General features: G+C 38.1%; 1 protein-coding gene across 1 annotated transcript; it reads right to left on the bottom strand.

Moving 5' to 3' along the window:
- Window positions 1-15,398: 15,398 nt before the first annotated feature.
- On the bottom strand, window positions 15,399-16,970 carry LOC149303075 (ankyrin repeat domain-containing protein 34B-like). Its single transcript, XM_089481918.1, has one exon. It carries the CDS (start codon window positions 16,968-16,970, stop codon window positions 15,399-15,401), a length of 1,572 nt encoding a protein of 523 aa, XP_089338044.1.
- Between the last annotated feature and the right edge of the window lie 10,535 nt (window positions 16,971-27,505).

Here is a 27,505-nt window from a genome sequence, read left to right as displayed (position 1 = left end):
GGTTTGTATGTTTTTGTATATTGTGATCTTTTCGTTTAATGTATAAACCTTAAATTTAATGTATAAACCTTAAATTTAACCTATATAATTGTGCAGCACTCTGCTTATATAGATTCCAAAATTTGCTATACAAATCTCATTTATTTATAAAAAAAAATTATGTAATTTTGGGAAACTTAAAGAGCTTGTGCATATTTTTTTAAAGAAATATATCCTGCTAAAGTTTACCATAATAGACACTTTGTGAGAACTTGTGTTTAGTTCCAATGTTCCTTTTTTAAGTCAAGATTTTGATTTTCTAACTTTGACATCCAGAGGCAAAGCAGAGGCACTTCCTTCACATTTTCCAACGTTTCCCATGATCCGTCAGCATATAATGCATAGTATATCCCATGCAGCCCAGGAATCATGTTATACTGTGGTTCTTGGTAGATATTTACCACTCTGAAGGTTGTTTTTTTTTTGTTTGTTTTTTTCTTATCTTATGACAAGTCAACATTTTGAAACGTAACGCAGCAGCAATGCAGTTCTTTCTCCCCGGTTGTAGTTTAGCTCTCGGGTTCAGCCCGGTATCTGTCATTCAGCATTTACAATTAAACTGGCCGATGAAAGAGAGGCTGACCCAAAGCGACCCCAGACATGGAAGGGCAGCCCGAAATAAAAAAAACATAACTTTTATTGAAAATGAGTAAAATCACTTAAGATGCATGAAGAGTGTAGGACCAACTAGCTGTGGAAGTTATGTCTGTATTATGAGGGTCCCTGCCAAAGTATTAGTACTTAGAGCAAGAACTCCATAAAAGACCCTCCCCGCCAGGTGTTATAATCCCAGACGTCTGTAATGTTCTTTTGCCCAGCAAGGAGTCCAGGATCCAGGTAGGTATGATCGATCACTCCTCTTAAATCCCAGACTTCATCTTTAACTGTTATGTACGAAGCAAACGTGAAAAATTGTTCACCGTCTTGGTACAATAGCAGACAAGACAATGATTGTACCGGATGTCCTTATATTATATCTTAAATTTACATTAATAGATACCATTAAAATAGTTTATTTGGAATAGTTGTTTTGGAACAGCGGTGAAAACTCCTCCAAGAGTCGCAAGAACAAAACCGCTGCTGAGCGAAAAGAAGACAAAGGCTCGTCTCACATTTGCCAAAAACATCACACTTTGTGTTAAACTTAAACGTGTTAAATGTGACAAATAAGCAAAAATAGAAGAAATTTGGATGGGAAGAAATACTTTTTCGTAGCACTTTACGTTAGGCTACAATAATGCATGTCACTTTTGGTAAACCTAGAACGTGATTGACGATGAGAAGCATTTAGCGCGTCTAGTCGATGGTTTTACTGATATAAAGACTCACAGGATGTAAATGGACACCGTATTACGTGAATAGATTTTACCTTGAAAAAAATGGTTTCGTTCAAAAACCTTCAAGCTTATTTATTTCACGTAAGGTCGGTGGTGGCAATAAACAAAATCTATTTTAAAGCAGTGTGTGTGCGTCATACTTTTTGTTTCTCAGAGTAACCTTGCCATGGCATTCTTTTCTGTGGCTCCTGTGATAAAATGCAGAATCCCCATCAACCGATTAATTCCATCATCTGCTCCCTTTACCATTTCCGTCTGTTGTGCGACTGCTGTCTTGTAATAAGTGTATTTTCTAATGTGCATGTATTTACTGAGAGGGTGGTAGATAAGTGGAACAATATCCCAGCAGAAGTGGTGGTTCATTTAAACATGCATTGGATAGACTATACTGAATCTAAGACTGATTAAGATTTGGGTCTTTACGTCAGGAACGTGGGCAGACTGGATAGACTGAATGGTTCTTTTCTGCTAGGACCAGGACTTGAACCATCGTATTTTTTAGGGTTTATGCTGATACTGGTAAATTTGTAAATGTAGAGGAAACGTGACGTGGACACCAAATGCCGTTCATGCACAGCTTCTTTACATAAAACAGGTTATCGGGGAAAAAAACACTCGTGGTTCTAGATGTTTCAATGCATTGTGTGTTATTCTCTGGATTCCTCTGGATTTTATTCTGTTAATGGTCTCTTGGAGAATTAACCCTATAGTGGTGTGAGACCTATTAAATTTATGGTGGACAGAAAGCAAACGGCCACTAACTAAAAGCCCGGTGAGCTTAGTAGCTTGGCCGTGGCAAACCGTGGCACTGCTTAATGCTCACATTCTGCCAGGGGACAAGGAGCGGACACTGATGGGTTTTCTTTTTTTTAAAGTTAATAATTCACTCCACGAAATTCATAATTTTTATAAGGCAAACAAACTATAAAGATGATAATATGGAGATTTGGCTTTTTAATAATGTTCATTCACAATGCAAACCCAAGAAACGCTGTCTGTACATTACCGTTCTGTTACTTTATACAGCTCTGTCACGCTATAAAATGCATACCTTTTATAAAACCTATATACGGTTTAATACCCATATTACTGGATATGTACTGTGATGTTACTGTGACAGAATGACCTATCATACAAGGCCCCAAGGTAGTCAGAGATGGCTCATAGCCTGGCTACCAAACAGGCAGGAACTCCATTGTTTAATTAATCCCATTAATAGGATTGCTGACTGGGGATTAAAGGTTGGGTTGTATGCATGTATCTGTTAATTTATGTTAATGAAGTTCTGTGGATATATGAGTCTGTTTTACATCAATAAACTGTTCATTCCTGCTGTACTCAGTTCAAGGTAGTTGTGTCTACTTATTGGGTACACATAGTAGGGTTCCAAGCTGCGCATGCTGGCTGGTGCTGGAAGTGATTCAGGGGACAACAGGAGGATACATGTGGGTGATCTCTGGGAGTTACTACAGCTCTCTTGGTGAACCCGTTACATTGGTGGCAAGCGGCAGGATTGCTTCCTAGTCTGAGGGACACTTTGCACTGGGATCTATCTCCAGGAAAGAGAATGGAAGTCAGCTACGCAGAGCTGATCCAGAGGAATTGTACCCGCCTGAAGCTCTGGAGGGAGGTTCTCCACCTGACCTGGATTATTTGGTCACACAAGAATGGGAACTGGAACAGGCATATCAAGAGTTGTTTGACCATGTGCAACAGTATGCCCCAGTGACCATGGATTTCATAGATTTTAGTGAGTGGTCAGCTGAGGATGTTGACCCCCCTTACAAAAAAATACTGCAGTTTTTTGGACATGAAAAAACTGCAATACTGCACTTTTACTGCAGTATTACTGCACATTTACTGCAGTTTTACTGCATTTGTACTTCATTGTACTGCAGTTGTACTGCAGTTATTTTTGTACGGAAGTACAAATGCAATTAAGCTACAGCACATTGAAGTACAACTGTAGGTTTGCAATATAAAAAAAAGTGCAGTAAATGTGCAGTAATACTGCAGTAAAAGTGCAGTATTGCAGTTTTTTCATGTCCAAAAAACTGCAGTATTACTTCAGAAAAAACTGCAGTAATTTTTCGTAAGGACCAGGAGGGGTGGATGGGACTTCGGTCTCTGCCCCTGAGTCACAGGATTACTGGACAGCTAACCCAGATCCGATAGCGAAACTATGTGACTGTACACCACAACCAGATCCAGAGACTGTGGATTTAATTGGTTTTACATCTGAGGATGTTGGTCCGGGAGGGCTTGCAATTGGCTTTCCTTCCCAGCAAAAGGAAGAAAGTTTTCTGTGTGTAGTAGATGGCACTAGAAGTGATTCTGGGGACAACAGGAGGATACATGTGGGTGATCTCTGGGAGTTACTACAGCTCTCTTGGTGAACCCGTTACAGTTACGTATTACTGGATATTGACTGTGATATTACATGTTACTGGATATGGACTGTGATATTACATGTTACTGTATATGTACTGTGATATTACGTATTACTGAATATGTACTGTGATATTACATATTACTGTATATATATACTGTGATATTACATGTTACTGTATATGTACTGTGATATTGAATATTACTGGATATGTACTGTGATATTACGTATTACTGGATATGGACTGTAATATTACATATTACTGGATATGTACTGTGATATTACATGTTACTGGATATGGACTGTGATATTACGTATTACTGAATATGTACTGTGATATTAGATGTTACTGGATATGTACTGTGATATTACATATTACTGTATATATATACTGTGATATTACATGTTACTGTATATGTACTGTGATATTACATGTTACTGTATATGAACTGTGATATTACATATTACTGGATATGTACTGTGATATTACATGTTACTGGATATGGACTGTGATATTACGTGTTACTGAATATGTACTGTGATATAACGTATTACTGGATATGGACTGTGATATTACGTGTTACTGAATATGTACTGTGATATAACGTATTACTGGATATGTACTGTGATATTACATGTTACTGGATATGTACTGTGATATTACATGTTACTATATATGTACTGTGATATTACGTATTACTGTATATGTACTGTGATATTACATATTACTGGATATGGACTGTGATATTACATATTACTGTATATGTACTGTGATATTACGTATTACTGGATATATACTGTAATATTACATATTATTGGATATGTATTGTGATATTACATATTACTGTATATGTACTGTGATATTACGTATTACTGGATATATACTGTAATTTTACGTATTATTGGATATGTACTGTGATATTACGTATTACTGTATATGTACTGTGATATTACATATTACTGGATATATACTGTGATATTACATATTACTGTATATATATATATATATATATATATATATATATATACTGTGATATTACGGATTACTGTATATGTACTGTGATATTACATATTACTGGATATGGACTGTGATATTACATATTACTGTATATATATACTGTGATATTACATATTAGTGTATATGTACTGTGATATTACGTATTACTAGATATGGACTGTGATATTACATATTACTGTGTATATGTACTGTGATATTACATATTACTTGATATGGACTGTAATATTACATATTACTGGATATGTACTGTGATATTACATGTTACTGGATATGGACTGGGATATTACGTATTACTGGATATGTACTGTGATATTACGTATTACTGGATATGGACTGTGATATTACATGTTACTGGATATGTACTGTGATATTACATATTACTGTGTATATGTACTGTGATATTACATATTACTGGATATGGACTGTGATATTACATATTACTGGATATGGACTGTGATATTACGTACTACTGTATATGTACTGTGATATTACGTATTACTGGATATGGACTGTGATATTACATATTACTATATATGTACTGTGATATTACATATCACTGGATATGTACTGTGATATTACATATTACTGTATATGTACTGTGATATTACATGTTACTGGATATGTACTGTGATATTACATATTACTGGATACATACTGTGATATTACATATTACTGTATATATATATATATATATATATATATATATATATATATATACTTTGATATTACATATTACTGTATATGTACTGTGATATTACATATTACTGTATATGTACTGTGATATTACGTATTACTGTATATGGACTGTGATATTACATATTACTGTATATGGACTGTGATATTACATATTACTGTATATATATACGGTGATATTACATGTTACTTTATATGTACTGTGATATTACGTATTACTGGATATGTACTGTGATATTACATATTATTGGATATGTACTGTGATATTACATATTACTGTATATGTACTGTGATATTACATATTACTGTTTATGTACTGTGTCATATTCTGGACTGATGTCCGTTTAATTGTTCCGTGGGGCTCGCTCTTGTATAAAGTATATAACGACATTTTAACTTAATCCATTTTAAAATGAGGCAGCCTATGAGAACCATATTCTGTGATTTTAACCAACGGATGTTATATGATCAGGAAGTATTATGGAGGTTTAAAAAGGAAAGTATGTTAGTTTTATGCCATTTCAGCCACTGATTGCTTCAATAGCTGCTTTGTTCATTGAAATGCAGTTTTCAGACATACGAAATACTGTTGCATAGAAACTAATCTTTAAAAAGCAATTATCCGTAGGCTTTAAAAATCCCTGATCAGCTGCCTCTTTCCCAAAATTCTTTATGTTGTTTGGAAAGATTAGTCTCTGTACTTACTGCTCATTTATCCTGCTTGATATTATCTCAGCACCTGCAGAACAAAGCACTGAAATCCGTGTCTGATTGATTGGGCTCCATGAAGAACCCCCCAGTGAATATCCAGTAGACGGGCATATTAACGGCAGCTGAGTCACCTGCACCATTCTATTTGTATTACTTATAAAAACCTCAAGCCTTCTCATTAAATATATTCAATAAATATGTTTTTTTCTTGTTTTTAAATCTAATAATCTTATATTGTATGGAACCCACCTTTCTGTAAGTATATGGTTGAGCGTGCGTGTGTATATGTGGGTTTCTATATACCATACTAGTATAGGACATAAAACCTATATTTTATTTCATTTGCGCACACCAGCAAGAAAAAAACAATATTACGTAGTTTTATTTGTAAGGGTTCTCTGTCATCTCTGTTCTCTAATATTTTCTAAGTATCTAATAATGTACCATGTTTTTTTGCAAATATGTTGCCATGGTTACTAAATGACACATCAGTAGTCAAATGATCCTAATCCTCACAGTTTACAGGGCCAACTTTATCCAGTCTTTGAGATATATCCACAGGTAATAAGTAGAATATGTTTTTGTGCACAAACCCTGACCTTAAACTTCAAAAGTTTTCCACAGATCCTTAAAGGGAGATTTCAACCATTAGTTACTTTTACACTAAATAAAAGTAGTTTATTCCCAAGTCTTCACTTAATGATCTCCCCAACACAACCCAACTTGCTGTCTTTTGAACATTTATTTTTTCCCCAAAAGTGTATAACTTTGCATTTCTGTCCGTATTATACTTTATTTGTAACTTGCCTGCCCAGTCTCTCAATTTGTAATGTCTAGTTCAGAGTTTAGATATTCAGTAGAATGGATATTAAAATGGTTAGTAAGTGCCTTGACATACATTCTTTAAACCCAGAAGAAAAAATAAGAACTTACCTTAAAGAGAAGTTGCACCCCCTCTGTGGTCTTCTTGAAATCGATGGGGCGGCTTTCCGTAGATGGGGTGTCATCAGACTCCAAGAGTGTTAACTGAGCCAGCACTGCAGCTGACTGGCGGTAAGTAAATCATGTGCCGGGAGCTGTGTCCACCAGGCACATCCCCTGCACAACAAGGAAATTAAAAGGGACCTTCACCTGTCATGTCCATTCAAGCGCATAAGATGGCTTGAGTGTCCCTTGAAGGAAACATAATGTTTGCTGTTTTATTATGTTTTAAAGACAATAAAAACATGGTTAGGTAACTTTATCGCAAGTGTTAGGATAATACGATTTTGGGTGCTGCTATGGAATTTCAACTTTTTTTCCCAACCAAATTAACTATGTAAATGATATTCTCGTATTCCAACAATCACAAAATTCACAGACAATGTTATTTATTGTGGTTTATTTGTACATTTAGCATGTTACAGTAACTTTTTTTTTCAAGAATGTCCAAATATATTCTTTAGTCTATTAAATGCTATCCACAAATAATAATTTTCCTCCACTGTTTCAACAAACAATATCTTACTAAATGTGTGTATGTTGAGCTAATTCTGCCCCCACACAAAAATACATTAAGAAGGGCGATAGTGAACTTATTTTATCTAATAAATTTATTCAAGTAAGAAAAAATAAAAAAAGCAAACTATTCCACCTCTAATATATATACAGTCTCCTTCATGTCCAGCCTGCAAATAACACACAGCTTGTTAAATATGGGTAAGTTTATTGTGAGTTACATATCAGAAGCCTGCTTTAACACATATAAACATAGGGGAACATCCTTCCTCAGACCCCGTCTGTTTGACTAACTACCCGCCCTATCTCTCTGCTTCCTTTTACCTCTAAGCTGCTTGAACGGATTGTGTACAATCGCCTCACTAACTTCCTCTCCTCTAATTCCCTCCTTGACCCTCTACAGTCTGGTTTCAAACCTCTTCACTCTACTGAAACAGCTCTAACAAAAGTCTCCAATGACTTGCTCTCTGCCAAAGCTAAAGGTCACTACTCTATTCTAATTCTACTGGATCTCTCTGCTGCTTTCGATACTGTTGATCACCACCTTCTTCTTGACTCACTTGCTTCTATGGGCATTCGAGATACAGCTCTCTCCTGGATCTCCTCATATCTGTCTAACCGTTCCTTCTCTGTCAACTTCTCAGGCAACACATCTTCGCCCCTTCCACTTTCGGTTGGTGTCCCCCAAGGTTCAGTCCTTGGCCCTCTGCTGTTCTCTCTTTATACTTCCTCTCTTGGCAAACTAATCAACTCATTTGGCCTCCAGTATCATCTATATGCAGATGATACCCAAATCTACCTGTCTTCTCCTGATCTCTCTCCATCTCTCATGTCCCGGATCACCAGCTGCTTGTCTACTATTTCTTCATGGATGTCACAACACTACCTGAAACTTAATCTTTCTAAAACGGAACTCATTATCTTCCCTCCCTCCATCTCCACTCCACTACCTGAATTCTCTATCACCATTAACAACACAACAATCTCTCCTACTAACCAGGCCCGATGCCTTGGGGTCATCCTTGACTCAAACCTCTCCTTCATCCCTCACATTCAGTCCCTCGCCAGATCCTGCCGCCTGCACCTAAAAAACATCTCTCGTATCCGCCCATTCCTCACCCAAGAATCCACAAAAACTCTGGTTCATTCACTTATCATTTCCCGTCTTGACTACTGCAACACTCTTCTGGTTGGCATTCCACTGTCTCGACTCTCTCCACTACAGTCTATCCTTAATGCCGCTGCTAGGCTCATCTTCCTTGCACGTCGCTCCTCTTCTGCTTCCCCCCTCTGTGAAACCCTCCACTGGCTTCCGATTACCTTTAGAATTAAATTTAAGATCCTGGTACTGACATATAAGGCCATCCACAATACCGCTCCTCCGTACATTTCTGACCTCATTAGCAAATACTCTCCTACTCGATCCCTACGTTCCTCCCATGGGCTAAGGCTCTCCTCCTCACTCATCACCTCTTCCTTTTCCCGTCTACAAGATTTCACTCGAGCTGCCCCATATCTCTGGAATCTGCTCCCAAGGAACCTTCAGAATTCACCCTCCCTCCCGACATTCAAGAAACATCTAAAAACCCACTTCTTCAGAGAAGCATACCATCTTAGCTGCTAGAACATCCTTGTCATTGATACCCCCACAATACCTCTCACCCTTTCTCTATGCCTTATGTTTATCACCCCATTTTCCCTCTAGATTGTAAGCTTGCGAGCAGGGCTCTCTCCACCAAATGTATCGGTTTGTCTTAGTCTGTCAATTCTTGTCTTGTCATATCCCTTGAATTTATGTATTGTATTAAGCGCTGCGTAAACTGTTGGCGCTATATAAATAAAAGATAATAATAATAATAATAATAACATACAGAAAAGTATACATTTTCTCACCAGTTATACCATCCAAAAAGTATTTCTGCAAAATAATCATGCCACGGTTTCTTAAAGTTTTAAATGTTGCTTTAGCAAAACAAAACTCAAAATTCTTTACAAACAATATCCCATCAAAGCATTTTAATGGCAGACTGTAGTAGTGCAAACGCAGACCCTGGTAGCATCTGGTCATTCTGCTGTAAATAACGTGAGCTACCGAAGAGTGTCCTATTACCAGAAGCGGTGATGTCACTATCAAGTGCTCAAGGCTCACAAAGAGCAGGCTTTTTAGATTGTGTCTACCTGTATTGTAATCTCTTTAAGTGTTATCTATCTAAAGAGAACTTGGCCCGCCGTGCTGCAGAAGGACTGCCCCGGATGCTACGACTTCTGCTGCCATACTTGGAACCTCAATGGCAAATCCAGAGATGATGATCAAGATGCCAAAGAGCAACACCAACATTTAGTGCTTTACATGCATTCCCTAACAAATGTGTTGGGTAATTGCATAGATTTACTACAATGGGAACAAGAAACAAAACAAAGACAAAATAAGTAGAAATAATTGGTAATATTAGGTAGAGAGGTAACATTATGGAATAAGAAAGTAATTAAAATTACCAAAATTATTATTAACCTTATGCCCGTTTATCCAATTCTGCTTGCCTGGAATTGGCTTCTGTTTATAGTATAAACTATAGTATCCTGATTTTTTGTTTGATTTGGTCTCACTTGTCGTATAGGTCCGCGTTGTTGGGTGACTCTAAGAGGGAAATCTTCATTTGAGCATTATTAAACCCTACCTACCATATCTAAAAATGTAATGCTACTTCTGCACCAAATTACATATATCTATTACTGTCTTGGACTCATTCTAGTAATCAGACAAGAGGCTAGAAAAAGGGTTTGCCAGAACCTGGCTCTCTGAAGCACTCAATTACAGTCCAGCAACATCATCACCATATATAAAGCATTATTTGTTGGGGGAATGTCCCAGGCTATCGTACATGGAGCTCTTCTTTTCTAGGTGAGTGGCTTTGTGAGGGTTAAGATCAAGGTATAAATGCTTTGTATGCAGTAGGACTAGTCCCTGACAGTCTCGAATAGGAGGAGAGTAGGTGGCAAGTGGGCACAACAGAACACAGCTCTTCTGCCCACAGAATGAGTAAAGTGACCTGGAGACCCAAGGAAATAATGCTTTGCCTGGAGACTCCGGGTCAAACTTGGTATGGTTGTTCCTTACTTACTTTGCTTAAAGGTGTACAACATATAGCCCAAATATGCATTTAAACAAGCTTAATGATTTCATGCATATTTTTTTGTGGATGGTTCCCTTTAGAATATTTCATATTTCAGATTATTTAATCATGACTGTCAGAGCTGTTTTATTGCTAATGAGGCCCAAAGGCAGCATCTGCTGGAAGTTACGTCCTCCTTACAGTTTAAAAAAGATGTACACAGAAACTTAAACCTGATCGGTGAGCTTGCATTCATTTTCCTTTATTCTCTAGTTTCCAAAAAAAGTATGGTTCTATCTGGGAGATATGTAAATGAGCTGATCTTGATTAATCCTTTAGTAGCCAATTGAAAATATTATTTTGCAGACTTACTAAGGTTGTAAAAATAATCCATTATATGTTATGAGGCAAAGCTATTTTGAATGCATCTGAATTGAAACATGGATTTCAGCTGTGACATATCCCTAAGAAGAGCCCCATAAGGGATGATATAATTAAATCAAAATAGAATATGAAAGAGTCAGCTCCAGGCCGCAGCTCTGCCTCTTTTATTGCCTCTTCTTCTGTCTACTTTCTTTGTCCACTTCTCTATTAGCTCCATTGATTAGGCCGGAGTTCTTCTGCAAGATGGCAGAGCCACGATGCACACCACGTGGACAGCCTCTCTGCTTTTGCGGCCTGATCAACAGAGCTGATACCCAGGAGAAGCAGACAAAGAAGACAGAAGGAGAAGAGGCAAGTGAAGAAATGGACACTCACGCTCTCACTCACTTACTTACTCTCTATGACACTCTCTCTCTCCATCGACCACTTCCATGTCCCTGTCGCCTCCCACACAGTGTTTAGAAATGATTTGTGTACAAGGTCTAGTGTTGTGCATGTCAAACAAGGGAATGTGACTAATAAAAACTAGCAGGAGTACTTTCCCTTTAAATATTGGGCCCTTGAACCTTCAATTGTCCTTGATCAGCTGTAATAAACTTAATCGGTGTAAATGCATGAAATATGTTTTGTTTTTGTTTTTCATGCATTTACACCGATTAAATGATTAACAGCTGAAAATAAACCATTAAGGGATTAGCTAAATTCTACACTGAATCCATACACAAACAACCTTTATTTGCATCATGCTATAAAATATGTTTTTTGTCTTTACATAAATAAAACATAACAGCGACACTGTTTTAGATGACCATTTGCAGGCCTGCATTTAAAGGATTTTTAAAGTTGTCTTGGTTAAAGGACCATATACACATTCTGATATCACAGCTACCTTTCCTTCTGATTTCTCATATAAAAAAACGAAATCCAAAAACACTGGCAAGAGGACTGTGAATTAAACAGCATTGTAATACATGATTGATTTCCCCTGTCCAAATCTTAAAGGGTTAATCATGCTGCTGGTGAATGTGTGACCATTTTATACAACTGCTGGTTGTATAATAATTCTGTATATTAATCATGTTTTAGAGCATATTCAGAACAGATACTGCACGTTCTCAGAAACTGATATAAAGTTCCTTGTTCATGTGGTTCTTGTGTTCATTTCTCCAGAAGTTAAGATCTGGTTAAAATAAAACAAACTCAATAAGAACACACGGTTCTTTATAATGGATGAATCCTCATCTACGAAAGAACCCAGCAATGTTGCTAATGAAGCTTGGAGAGATCTGTTTCCCATTTTGAACTATCTGGGCTAATATAAAAGACAAAGAGCGTATATGTATATATATATGTAAATTAGAATAATGCATTGTAAACCATTGTAATAAAGTGTGAAAATCACAGTGAAAGCAATCAATATGTACATACAGGTAACCAGCACAGTTCAAAGATGATAAAAGGCTGCCAAGAGATCTACGACAGGTTAGGCTGACCAGCACCTCTCTGGCTAATGCTGTACTACAACTCCCATCTAGTACATCCAGCCGACCACCACGGGAGTTTTTTCAGTTCTCATAATTGTCGCCAGATTTTCTGAGAACTGTATTGCGCTGGAGAGATATGTGGTGCCTGCACCTGATTTAGGAGATTTAAAGTAAAGAATACATGAAATCACTGAAGCATTTTCACTCTGTTCGGATCTAATATTTACTGTAATGCTAATTCATCAATGTGAATAAATGGCACCTATATACATGCCTTAAGTAAAATGATCTGTTCTATAGAAACAAACCAAAACGTATCATTTTCAGAATGTACCACTTTGTGCTTTTCTGATACATCTCCTTCAGAACGTCTTCTATTTTCTCATTATTAACTGCCATGTAACCATGCTTTGGGACACAGTGGCTTGTATTATGCACAAGTAATCCAGTGACACTAAGGCTTAAAATGCCTTAACAGCTAATTAAAATGATAATATTCATTTGTAAAAGTTTCGCGTGAATATAAAGTGCTTGGAATAAGCAATAATTCACCATAGGATTCTACATTTGACTGAAAGCACTGACCATTCAGTAGCATAGACATTGTTGCTATTAAGATATGGCATATCGTGTCCAGGAGGGTAGATAAGACAACACAATGAAAACAGCACCCCCTAGTGGCACTCAAAAGTTCATCTGGTACCAACTATCCTATACAAACATATTCCATATGTACAGAAATAGAATTTTACATAAAAATATAGAACATCACGATACGTACCAGATTTATAATAAGTAACATATTCTAGTTAAATATATTTTTTTTCTTTACAAAAGCATCACAATTTACTGGTCCTATTTGGTTGTACTGCTGTCACAGATCAGTAGCACATTCGCTCACATTCCTAGACATTATTAAATAAATAAATAAATATTGGGGGGAAACCCCATTTTTTCTTTCATTCTATCACTGTTCAAGCTTGTTCTTAACGGAAGCCATAAAGCATGCCTTCCCTAATCTCCTTTCTTAATAGAGCAGACCTTCTTTTGCTGCTTTGTTCTGTTTGTCTTTTCATGTTTCAAACATTCACAAACTATATAATAAATACATAGTAATTGTCTACAATAGATCAGCATATATACCATTATCTCAATACGTATAATATTTTGTGATCAAACGAAAACAGCATTTCGGGTTGTGCAAAGTCATCTATACCAGAGATACATGGAGAAAAAGCAATCTTTAGCATTGCCACTGTAAAAAACCCTTATCCGAAATATAACATCTTTCCCATCTTACAAAAATATGTTTCTGCCTTCATTTTCTCCATAAAATTCACACTCTGGAACAACTAAATTCATCTCACAAACCCTAAACACTGTTTCTAAAAGAGAAAAAAAACATTATGCTTAAAATCAAGAATTCTTGAACAAACTGTGCTGTGATTGTTACTACATGTCCTGCTATACCATTCCTTTCGGCTACGACCGACATTTTTATTTAATAAATATTTGCTATGCTAAAAAAACAATCCTCTAACCAGCCACATACTCTTTGGTTTCACTCTCATTGAGACATGTAAAGCACACTTGAGTTTATATACATATATAATGTCATAGTATGACATTAACGTTACTGCAAATCCTTCATATCCTGTACCAAAAAAGGAGCACTTTCAACGTTAATTGGTGTCATTCTTGACTCTGTTGGGTTTTCTTACCCATTTCTTTTTAATAAAGCTATCCCAGGGCTGTCCTGCCCAATACTGATCAACGGTCATAGAGCAAGACGCCGTCATTAAAATCAAGACTCCTTCATTAAAATCAAGGCACGGCTGCACCTTAGACATTGTTCAACGCCACAAGCTTGGCAGCTAAAAGTCTTCAGGATCCATTTCAAGAAAACAAATGCTATAGCTTTAAACAATGATCAATAGTCCAGTGGGCTATATGTCCATAAATTAAGCCTCTTGTAAAAAAGTAAACCCCTCCAAAATGTGTTGTGTGTGTATCACAACTTCCACAAATGAATCAATACAGTGTAAATGTATATTTGTATTATAATGTGCCCATCAATAAATGTGTATTAAGTCACTTCATGACCCATATAACTGATCTAAACATTATTATTTAAATGTATTTTTAATATATATTCTGGAACACAGTAGCAGATCCCAGTGTTACGGAGTGCTAATGTTATGGATAATGTCACATTCTTTTATAAAGTGCATGTATTCTATAAAAACACATCTTGTGCATATTATGTGCACTCAAACAACCTGATTAGGATTGAAACAAAAAGATCTTGACAGGCATCTCAAAAAAGTAGCATCCCTATATGTAATAAGAAACACGGGAATTATTTGTATTGAAAGAAAGCCTGATATGTAAGTAATTGAGTGACGTTCATGATGAAATGTGGCCGTTCAATACCTGTCCCACTCATTAGCAGTACTGCCTCAGTCAGCTGCAGCTTCATTCTTCCCAGTATGTATTTGGGGGTTTGCTAAGTTAATGAAAACTGCAAAAGGCAAGGCAGTAATTTATTTATATTGTGAAGAAACTGTAATTACTGCTAAATAACAAGCGCTTGGTTGCTTGAATAATTTATCCAGCATAAGCTGAACAGATGCATTTTCTTTACAGAAAAGGTCTGAAGCAACTGAGCATCAGGTACAATTTGAAAATAGACCTTGTTAGTTGATTCCGGAAATCAAATCTTGATTGACAACACTAGCCAATGATCTGTTCAAAGTTCACGAGCTGCTTAATTTGTTCTGTGTGCATGGAATGCCTCCGAAGCAGCATCTTCTTGCTTTTCGATTCCTTTGGGTAGAGAGGAGCCGAAGGAATGAGGGGTTTTGACCCTGTAGGAATGAGACCGGTAAGTTTGTTGTGGCCACTAATATCTGGGATGGGTGGGTGAGGGTTCACATTAAGAGGTGGTAGGAACCCAGGTCTAGTCTGAGCAATATGATCTAGAAGCAAGGCTCCAGAGCCTCTTCTTTCTAAAATGGCATGGTTCCGTCTGCTTAGGGTGGTTACAGAGACACTCTCCAAAGACTCCCTGGAGCCAGACAGCATGGATGGTGGAGAGAACATTTTCTTCTTTTCCAGGAGAGATTTGCTGTCCTCTGTTGCAATGGGTCCCAGACATTTGGTGAGCTGAGAATCAGAACTGTAGTGGTTTGCTCCTAAATTTCTCCTTTGAACTATGCTTCTTAAACTTGAAACAGACATTGAGTGCATTGCTTCTGGATCCTGATCTACAGGTACTTCTGACTTGTTAGGTGCCCCTTCTGTATATAGTGAGTGTGAATGAATTTCATCATACGACATTTTTCGTGGTCCTGAACTGTCAAATGTTTTTAAGAGGTGGACAGCATCTTTCACATCAATGCTCTGGTGTCTAGTGAAGTAACGTTTTGATAAGACGGAGCTATTTATCTTAAGTGATAGTTCTTCTTCTGGGGTGATGTCTTGAAGTTCCTCTTGCAGAGAGGATACTTTGTGTTGATGCAGCAAAGAAGGTGGAATCTTCAACCACGGCTCAGAGTGTAACCTCTGGAGAAGTGGTAGCTTTGCTCCACCATGCACCAAATGAGGTTTCTTTGTGGGAGATCCTGGCTCGGAAGAACCCTTGAAACCACCCGAAGTGTCAGCTTCTTTAAAGCTAAATAGCTCCTTTTCTGCCTCAAGAGCATTGGACATTGGAGTGGGAGAGGTTTTCAGCTCAATTTCGGATGGTGATGTACAAGGGCTCAGACAATTGGATGAATCCAGCCCTGGTGACGGTGGGACATTTAGATACTGTCTTGTAGTCTGGCGTCCAGAAGCAGACTTATCTGTTGTGATGATTATAACCTCTTTGCCCTTTGCTTTGCAAGCATTGAGTAGAATCTTGAGTGTCTCCCTGTCCTCGGAATTCACAGCATACACCAGGGCAGAGAATCCAGTGTGATCCTGTAGGCTGGGGTCAGCTCCACTTTCCAGAAGCAAAGAAACCACTCCTGCACCAGCATTTTCCAGGCATGCATGCATCAAGGCAGTTTTTCCAAACTTATCCTGGATATTAGGATCCGCATTGTTCTCCAGTAGGTATTTAATCATTTTCACTTTGCTTACACTTTGGTTGTCTACATGTTTGGTCTTACAAGCAATCATTAACGGGGTTTCTCCACGATCGTTACTTTCATTTATATACGCGCCTCCTTCTAGCAACAATCTTGTAAGACGGAGTCTACATTGATACACAGCTTTAATAAGAGAGTTGCCTTCGGTCGTCACATCTACTGTTTCATCCATAGTTACCTGTAGCTTCTCACTTTGGTAAGCAAATACCTGTTAAAGATAAAGAAAGACACAATTAATTAACCACCTAAGTGTAAGTGTATGTTTCATCAATCACATTTAAAATGACTCATAGTTTTAAAATATAACATTCAGTCATAAGAACATTCAATCATCCTTTTAATCCCAAAAGGTAACCAGTGACTTTTAATTAGAAGTTAAAAAATAGCTATCTTCCGGATAATAAGTCCTCCCCAGAGAGTCCTGGAAATGTCATAATGACAATGTGTTCTGAATGATAAACTAATATACAATGTACTGCTAACACATCATGTTTCAGGGGGAAAATAGATTGATGGTCACATCATCAGTCCCATTAAAGCCAAGGGGCCACTTTTTTAAGGCCACTACGCCGGAGCACTCCGTTTCTGTGCATGCTGATACACGTTTGTACACCTTTATGTGCAAAGAAACATAGAGTTTGACAGCAGATAAGAACCATTCGGCCCATCTTATCTGTCCATTTTTCCTGATTCAGACCTTAATCAGTCCTTGGTCTCGTCTTAGATTCATGATAGCTTTATAACTGCCCCATGCATGTTTAAATTCCCTCGCTGTGTCACTCTCTGCTACGTCTGATGGGGGGCTGCAATATCAACTGGTGAGCAGGTTGTGACAGAGCGTTCTCGGCGAGGTCTCTGCCGGGAGGCTGAACAGATCTCCACCACCATTACAGTCCCTGGCAGCTGTCGAAGAGGCGCTGCTACCACAGCATCTGCATTAAAGATGGCCCTGTTTCAATGAACCTTTGCCATACCTATAACAAGGCTTGTGAAGTGGAAGATCCATCACTAATACTATGCTGCAAAGTGTTCCATATACCATCACCGTATGAAAACACGCATTGTAAAATATGATTTGTTTTGATAGAGGGAACATTCATGTGGCTTGCATGCCGTTAAATAATGAACAGTTTATTCTTCCAAACTAACACAACATTTCATTCAAGAAAGTGCCTCCTAATAGCACAAAGCTTTCAATATTTACTAACCAATTCCACCCACAGATCACCAGTTCCTACATCTATTTATTTGTGCAGAAACACTTTGTGTAGGAATTTAATTCATAGTTCTTGGATGAGAATATAAGGGAATTTTAGGTATACCGTCCACATCCAAATTATTTCAGAGAGAAGGATAAACATGAATGTAAAACGAAAGAAGGAAAGAAAGCAAAAACAAAAGCTGGAACACAGAGTGTACAAGTAATGTCTACATACAGAGTACATTTAAGAAAGCAGGAGTTGTGCCTGACCACCCACGCACTGTTTTGAAAGCTAACCATCTGAATACCACCAAAAATAAATACTTTTTTTCTCTCAAGTCGATTATATCTGGTATATAAAGTCAGTTAAATGATTTCAAGAAATAGGAAGACTGTGTCTTTCTCAATCAATCAATATATATATATACTGTATGTATGTATATATATATATATATATATATATTTATATACACATACACCACATATTGATTTTAGATTTTTCTTCTGTTCACCCACTTTTCATTTTGTTAAATGATAAAAATAAAGTACTAATATGTTTATTTTTAAAAGCATTCTTACGGCACAGCATAAACTTAAACAAAAACTTTACATATTACAGTTTAAGAGTTTGGGGTCACTTAGAAATGACATTGTTTTTGAAAAAAGGGATTTTTTTCCCATTAAAATACAGCGTAGATGTAAATGACTATTACAGAGGCTATTTATCACTCCCATCACTCCTGTGTTCCAAATGCATGTTGTGTTCGCTGATCAAAGTTTAAGTTTAAAAGGCTAATTGATCATTAGACACCCTATTTGCAATTATGTTATAGCTAGTGACCCAAAACCTTTGAAGGGTAGTGTATATATATCTATATATCTACCGTATATTCCGGCGTATAAGATGACTTTTTAACCCCAGAAAATCTTCTCAAAAGTCGGGGGTCGTCTTATACGCCGGGTACTAACCGAGTACCGAATACTTACCCAGCCGGAGAGTCCCACGAAGCCACGAATCTCTAGGGGAGGGGCGAGCAGAGAAGCCGCCTCCCCTGGGCCGGTCTTCAGGGCCACGCCGAGGTAGGTGCAAGATCGTGATCTCCCCAACTAGCCCTGATCAGCAGGGCTGGTTGGAGAGATCACGACCTCCCTCTAACCAGCCCGACATTAGGGAGCTCGAGGTCTGGCACTTCAGACCTCGACTTCCCTGCTCCCTAATCACTAAGCGCCGGCTATTGATGCCGAGCGCGGTGATGATGTCATGTCCGGGCGTTCGGCAATTGCCGGCGCGTAGTGATGAGGGAGCAGTAAAGCAGAGGTCTGAAATGACAGACCTCGCGCTCCCACGACTGGATGGAAGAAAGAAGATGAGAAAGGTAAGAGATGGGGAGAAAGGGGTGTGAGTGCAGTGTATGTATGTTGGTGTGAGATGGTCAGTGTATGTGTATGGTCAGGTGTGTGTTTGTAAGCTGGTGTGTGTGTATATATATATATATATATATATATATATATGTGTATATATATATATGTGTGTGTGTGTGTGTAAAGGCAGGGGTGTGTGGTGAGGGCAGTGTATAAATGTGTATGTATGGACAGGCGTATGTGTAGATATATATATATGTGTGTGTAAGGGCAGTGTATGTATGTATATATCACCGGTAAGGTACATCGCTTGCCGTGATTGGCTGGTTGTTGTACGCTGGGTAGAGGGGTAGTCTTATACGGCGAGTATAGCCCAAACTCTATATTTGAACTGGAAAAGTTGGGGGTCGTCTTATACGCCCAGTCATCTTATACGCCGGAATATACGGTATATATCTATATATATACACTATCTATAGATATATATATATACACACACAACAACGGCATATCCTGGCCAACTGGCACATTCTGGGGGGGGGGGTTACTTGTAGCAGTTCCTGTTTTTCTGGTATGGTTTACAGGTACTTCAGGTACAGTTAAATGTACAGTTAAGTGTGGCCTTTCGTTGGACTGCTACACAAGCTACAGGTAATTAAAATACATTCAATAGCCGTGATAGCAACAGCTCTCCTTTGATAACATTATAAAAAGTTTTTCAAGTTATGAGTTGCTACTGCGCCCTTGTGACGTGTTAACAATCCCCGTAATAATAATAATAATAATGATATAACGTTCTGTGTTCTCTTCAGCACCCCGGAGAGGGACATATCTGAACATAATGTCGCGTCTCAGAAGCCTGTTAAACTTGCCTATGTCTGACATAGTTTTCAAACTGGCATCAGTAGCGCGTTACATCGAATTTAGTCAATTGTCTCTTGATTTCGTGAATTAGGTTTCTTAGGAGTAAGCTTATACTGGACACATCTAGCATGTGGCTTTTATAAAACCTACTTTAGGAATTGAGAGCACTAGTACCATTCTGTGTGTATATATATATATATATATATGTAAAAGGGTGAAGCCGTATTAGTCCAGTAGACACGATGTCTAGAGTATGCGGTGATACCTTTTTTATTGGACTAACATAATATTTAAAAGACAAGCTTTCGAGAGTTATCCTCCCTTCATCAGGTCCGAAGCAATACTAATCAACATGATAGAGGTTACAACTTAAAACAAGTGATGGTATAAGAGAAGGGGGGGGGGTGTCGTAAATAATACGTCTGGAGGTGAGAAATGCAGAGAGGTAGAGAGATAACCCAGGGACAGAACAAATAAACTTAGGGAAACCAATAACCACGGTAAAACATCAAAGATAATAACAGGAATTAGACATTGGATGACTAGATGAAGTTCATATGAAGTTCTGGTAGTGTGTAAGGAAACCAGAATCCACATTAAGTCCCTCTTTTATGGTGTTAAAATGTGTTATCATTCTCATCTCAAATGTTTTTCTTTCCTGAGAGTCTCTGAAATTTCCTTTGAGTACTTTAATTTTTAGGTTTTGGATGGAGTGATTGTTCTGTGTGAAATGATGTCCTACCGGGGTGCAATATTTTTCTTCCTCATGGTTTTTGATGGAGCTTCGGTGCAGGTTCATTCTAAGGTGCAGCTTAAGCCCAGTTTCTCCAATGTAGCACCCTTTGTCACATGCAGAGCATTGTATCATGTATACCACGTTTGCCGATGTACATGAGTAAGAATCTTTGATGATGTATGTTTTGTTGTTGTGACTGGCTGTGTTGCTGTCACATATATGTTGGCAAAGTTTGCAGCGGGATTTGTTGCATGGTACGGTGCCATTCTGCGTACACTCCTGTTCTGGGGCCAGTTTGCTGCGCACTAATCTTTACCTCAGGTTTGGTGGTTGTTTGAATGCCAGTATTGGGGGCTGAGGGAATATTTTTTTCAGTATGGGGTCTTCTGAGAATATCGGCTGTAGGTCTTTAACCCCTTAAGGACCAGGCTGTGTTTTACCTTTTGTACCATTGGGACCGAGGCTGTTTTAATACTTTTGCGGTGTTCGTGTTTAGATGTAATTTTCTCTTCACTCATTTAGTGAACCCACACAAATTATATGTTGTTTTTTTCAGGACAAGAAGGGCTTTCTTCAGATACCATTGTTTTAATCATATTATCTAATTTCCCATAAAAAAATAATAAAATATGATGAAAAATGTAAAAAAACCCCACATTTTCTGACTTTTACCCCAAAAATCTTTTACTCATCCAAAAAAGCTAATGAAAAACCCTACTAAATATATTCTACTATTTGTCCTGAGTTTAGAAATACCCAATGTTTTTATGTTTTTTTGCTTTTTTCTGCACGTTATGGAGCATTAAGTACAGGTAGCGTTTTGCTATTTCAAAACCATTTTTTCCAAATCTGGTAATTCTTCCCCCCATGTGCCATTTCGGGTATCTTTGAAGCCGGCCAATGCAATTTACCCCATCAAATCATATATTTTTGAAAACTAGACACCCCAAGGTATTTCAAATGCTAGTATTTTAACCCTTTCCATGCATGAGATTCTACCACCAGCCTTTGCCACACTTTGTGTTAGTATTTTTTTGGTATTTTTTTTTACACAAATTGTACTTTGGGTATACATTTATAGCTCCAGGTATACGTCACTATCAAACAACACCCTAATATGTGTTCAATAACATCTCTCGAGTACAGTGATACCTACTAGGAACAGCACAGGGCCTGGAAGCCAAGAAACAGCAAAGCTGTATACGGTTAAGTGACCGTTTTGCATGACGTGCCTGACCCGGCAATGGACGTTAAGGGGTTAATAATTTTGCGGATTTCCTCAAGAGTTGGGTTGTAGGTAACTACCAGAGGGATCCTGCTTGTGTTATCCTTTTTTTGTATTCTAGAAGCCTTTCCCATGGTGTCCTTACAGCAGATTTAATTTTTTTGGATATAGTTTTTTCCTTGTCTTCTCTTATACCATCACTTGTTTTAAGTTGTAACCTCTATCATGTTGATTAGTATTGCTTCGGACCTGATGAAGGGAGGATAACTCTCGAAAGCTTGTCTTTTTAATATTATGTTAGTCCAATAAAAAAGGTATCGCCGCACACTCTGCAATTTTTTGACATCGTATATATATATATATACCGTATATTCCAGCGTATAAGACAACTGGGCGTATAAGACGACCCCCAACTTTTCCAGTTCAAATATAGAGTTTGGGCTATACTCGCCGTATAAGACTACCCCTCTACCCAGCGTACAACAACCAGCCAATCACGGCAAGCGATGTACCTTACCGGTGATTGGCTAGTTGTTATACAGACATATACATACATACACTGCCCTTACACACACACACACATACACACACACACACACATATATATATATCTACATACGCCTGTCAATACATACACATTTATACACTGCCCTCACCACAAACCCCTGCCTTTACACACACACGTATATACATACATATATATATATATATATATATATATATATATATATACACACACACACACACACACACCTATGTGTATATATATATATATACATACATACACACACACATGTATATACCGTATATATACACACATGTATGTGTATATATATATATATATATATATATATATATATATATATATATATATATATATATATATATATATATACACACCAGCTTACAAACACACAAACACACTGACCATCTCACACCATCATACATACACTGCACTCACACCGATTTCTCCCCATCTCTTACCTTTCTCATCTTCTTTCTTCCATCCAGTCATAGGAGCGCGAGGTCTGTCATGTCAGACCTCTGTTTACTGCTTCCTCATCACTACGCGCTGGCAATTGATGCCGAGCACCCGGACATGACGTCATCACCGCGCTCGGCATCAATAGCCGGCGCGTAGTGATTAGGGAGCAGGGAAGCCGAGGTCTGAAGTGCCAGACCTCGAGCTCCCTAATGTCGGGCTAGTTAGAGGGAGGTCGTGATCTCCCCAACCAGCCCTGCTGATCAGGGCTAGTTGGGGAGATCACGATCTTGCACCTACCTCAGCGTGGCCCTGAAGACCGGCCCAGGGGAGGCGGCTTCTCCACTCGCCCCTCCCCTAGAGATTTGTGGCTTCGTGGGACTCTCCGGCTGGGTAAGTATTCGGTACTCGGTTAGTACCCGGCGTATAAGACGACCCCCGACTTTTAAGAAGATTTTCTGGGGTTAAAAAGTCGTCTTATACGCCGGAATATACGGTATATATATATATATATATATACACACACATATATACACACAGTTTAGAAACCTGTGCATTAAACCACAATAATGCTTTCTGGTTCGTCTTTTAGGATCAGACCTTTATAAAGGTTTCGTACCGTTACTCGTTTGTCGAAGCGATTCCTTTTCATAAGAGCGGAAAACATAATAGGGTTTATAAAATGCTTTTGATGATGATATAAAGATGCCTCTGGGTCACTTATGCTATTTCTGTCTAACATCAAACACCTTTTAACTGCAGACAAGGCTTATGTAAGATCGGAGGCATAGCCCCCCTCTGAGAATCTCACAGTTAAGCCTTTCAAATACCACCTGGGTTTATAAATACATAATTCACAAATAGAAAAATACACATTTGGTTTGCAGAGATACTCAGAGTACAGTGTAGGATTAGGCAACAAAACCTGGAAGCATTTGAGGCAGTGAACTACTATTGTGTACAGTTCTAGTTACCTTATTATTAAAAACATAGTAATTTAAAGAAAATCTTTGAGCAATAATTAATTTAAAGAAAATCCTACTGGAGATAAATTTGCTGCCATAACAATGCAACTGGATATAACACAACATATTATCTGTTAATATACGTAAAGAAAATATCTTTAAAAGTTATATTGTAAATGGATTTGCTTTATTATTGCCCCGTGTGAAGAGGCTAACGTCATGGGTTGTGTGGAGCCCTCTAGTGACCATTTTGTAAATTTGCACTTTTTAATGGGATGTGAGAAACTATTTTTGTATTGAATGTCCTTATTACTTCCCAGATAACATTCATATGTACAGTTTTATCACCATACCACAGGGATACAAAAGGCAAAGTGCTGAGTGCAGCTAGGCATACAGGGCCCCGTTGTGTATATAACTATAATAAATATGTTTCTTATTCCACTATCTGCACTTCAGAGATGACATTTTTAATAGGTAGTTTTTGGTTCAGTACAATGCAAATTCCCTAAAAGCGGCTGTTTGTTTTTTCCATTTATTGTAGCCGCTCTAATTGTAAAGCCATAAACTGTCTTTACAAAATATAATGGTTCTCTTGAGTCAATTTTTAGTTCTCTATTGGAACCCAGAAGTTTTCCTCCCTGTAAAAGTATCACTTCTGTAAGTGAGCAATGCATTTCCGATAGTATATAAGGAGACTCCATTGCTGAAGCTTTATTCCAGTGTTTGATCATTTATATCTAGATTTACACTGCCCACTGAAGGAAGCCCACTGGAGGGGTGCATGCAGGAAGCCCACTGGGCAGGGCACAAGGTAGCAGGCCCACTGGGCAGGGCACAAGGTAGCAGGCCCACTAGGCAGGGCACAAGGCAGGAAGCCCACTTGGAAGGGCACAAGTTAGAAAGCCCACTGGCAGGGCTGAAGGCAGGAAACCAGGAACCCTACAGGTACAGGTGCATGGCCAAAGCAAAATGGTCCACAAACTTCAATGTAAAGGCCCTGACTGAAGGGCAAAGCTGGATTAAACAGGCAGGCTTTGATCCAGAAAACAAGGCTCAGCTGGATGTAATGATTAGGGCTGGGTGCTCCAGAGTGAGCAGGGTTACATCCAGGTAAGTAGAGGCAGCTGGTCTGGCTGACAGGGTGGAATCCTGACACCGTTATAGGATTGCCAATTAAACAGAGCGTGGTTTTAATGACAGTTTGGCAGTTGTCCTTTTTCTAAAAAGCACCTTTTATTATCTCAACCCAAAAAAAAAAAAAAAGGATTGACTTCAATGCATTGGTTCCAGCGCCTGTTTCTGTTTTTCTCTTGATACTGTCACAGTGGTTTATTTATGCCCGAGGACCCCAACTCTATCCTTTAAAGCTTCACATGGGAGCCACAAGGGGGTATGGACGTCAAATGGAGAGTTAGGTTAAGAAAGGGGCCAGCATACCAACTGCTGGGTGGAATTATCTTAAGGAAGGAAGAAGTTTTAAATCTGTTGGTCATTATTTTACACCTTCTGCTCCAGTTTGTAGCTTGCTGAGTAGATTTGGTTGCGTGTATACAGAGTCATCATATTTACTTTGATGATAAACAAATTTGCTAACAAAACAACAGCTGGAAGAACCGGGAAAAACATAACTGCCTCATTTATCAACATAATAAATATCCTTATAAACAATATTATTTATTAACCAAAGGAGTGTTTTACATTATATGCAGTGGCAAGATGTCTAGAAAACCCTCCTAAAAGGAGGAGGAAAAAATTCTAATAATTATTTAGCAAAACAGCATCACAAGGTAATGGGAACAAATCTGCATTTGTATGATGTCTGAATAAATTTGACTAGCTCTACGAAACAAAAAAATCCTGAAAACTGCATATTGCATTTTGGAAACAAAAAGGTGCAAATGTAATTTTAGGGCTTGTGGGGCTTCATACAGCTCTGCTGCCCCTCCTGGGTTGGATGAGAATGAGTAATGTATTGTCGATGGCCCTAAAAGGGTTAACAAATCTTTCTTTCCTCTATATAGAGTGCCTCGTAGAAACATAATGACATTTCATATGTAAATATTTCTGTAGTAAGCAAATATTAGAAAATGCTAAGAAAATATACTCAGGTTACTGAGAATAAGGACAATTAAACAAAGGCCAATGAACACGTAAGACATTTTTATGGTTATTATTCATATACCATACCACTTTTTTCTGTTCTCCATTTAAAACATAAGCATATCAAATTCTGAAATCGGGAAATGCAAACCAATTCATTATTTAACTAAAATGAATTTATCTCACAGGAAATGCTAATGTAGAAACTGAAAACATATCATACATTTAAGTCAAAGGATTTTCATATTTTAATGTGTTAGTTCCATCGGCTTGTTACATCACCAAGCTATATCCTATGCAAATATTGTTTCATTGTAGTAGAAAACTTGTATCTATATATTTAAGGTTCAAGGGTTTTGAGTATCTCTACACAGATATAAAATGATGTTTCATAGGGACATTATATACAAATTCGAAATAGGGTAATATCTGTAATCATGTAGCAAGCATCCAACATATGGCAACATTCAGCACAGAGGGCAAGTCCAGTCATGTGGCCCAGTAATAAAGAACCTCAAAACACATCTGACAGAAACAAGCCCCATGTACACTGTGCTGTCTAGAAAGAACATTTATATTAAAAAACAAGGTGCAGATAAATGATCCGGTCATCATGGAAATGCCACAAAGCTCCTTCAAATAGTACACATCAAGGTGGCAATATGTACAATTGCTATGAAAAAGTTTTTGGTAGTGGCCTCATATTATTAAATTTGCCCATCCCCTTGTCAGCCCCCTACCTAAAACCTTTACTTACTAAACCTCCCAACATTTCAAATATTGAAATTAGGACGCCCACATAACCCAAAGATCCACCTAGTGGAGCTCAGCTTCAGAGTGTCAAAAGGTGGCCGCAGCACAGACATCCATTGATTTTACAAACCTCAGGGCCGGTCAGGGGGGTCAGAGGATCTACCCAACCAGCCCATGTTCATCATTGCCCACAAAAGCAGGACACTCCGGCAGCTACTCAGGACAGAGGGACAGTGCCTGAAAATCAGAACTGTTTCCAAAAAATTTAGTTTTGGGAGACATGCTTCCACAGTTTTAATTAGAAAAGCATTGAATTTCCATGGTCCAACTCACGAACTGCCAAGTTATAAAGGAGCCTTCAACCTGAAGACCTCATACACAGCAGCCCTCAAGAGATGAAGGTGAGTTCCTGTGGGTATAAGATGTTAGAATATTTAGTTACAGTGCTTATGATGTTAAAATACACATTCTGCCTTATTATCATTTAAATAGATTTCTATTTAATCAGATAATGGA

The sequence above is a fragment of the Sceloporus occidentalis genome, unplaced genomic scaffold, assembly GCF_023333645.1.
Source record: "Sceloporus occidentalis isolate IW3139 unplaced genomic scaffold, rSceOcc1.0.p SCAF_16, whole genome shotgun sequence".
Taxonomy (NCBI): Eukaryota; Metazoa; Chordata; class Lepidosauria; order Squamata; family Phrynosomatidae; genus Sceloporus; species Sceloporus occidentalis.
The sequence above is the reverse complement of the archived record's forward strand: the minus strand, read 5'-3'. Positions and strand labels throughout refer to the sequence as shown.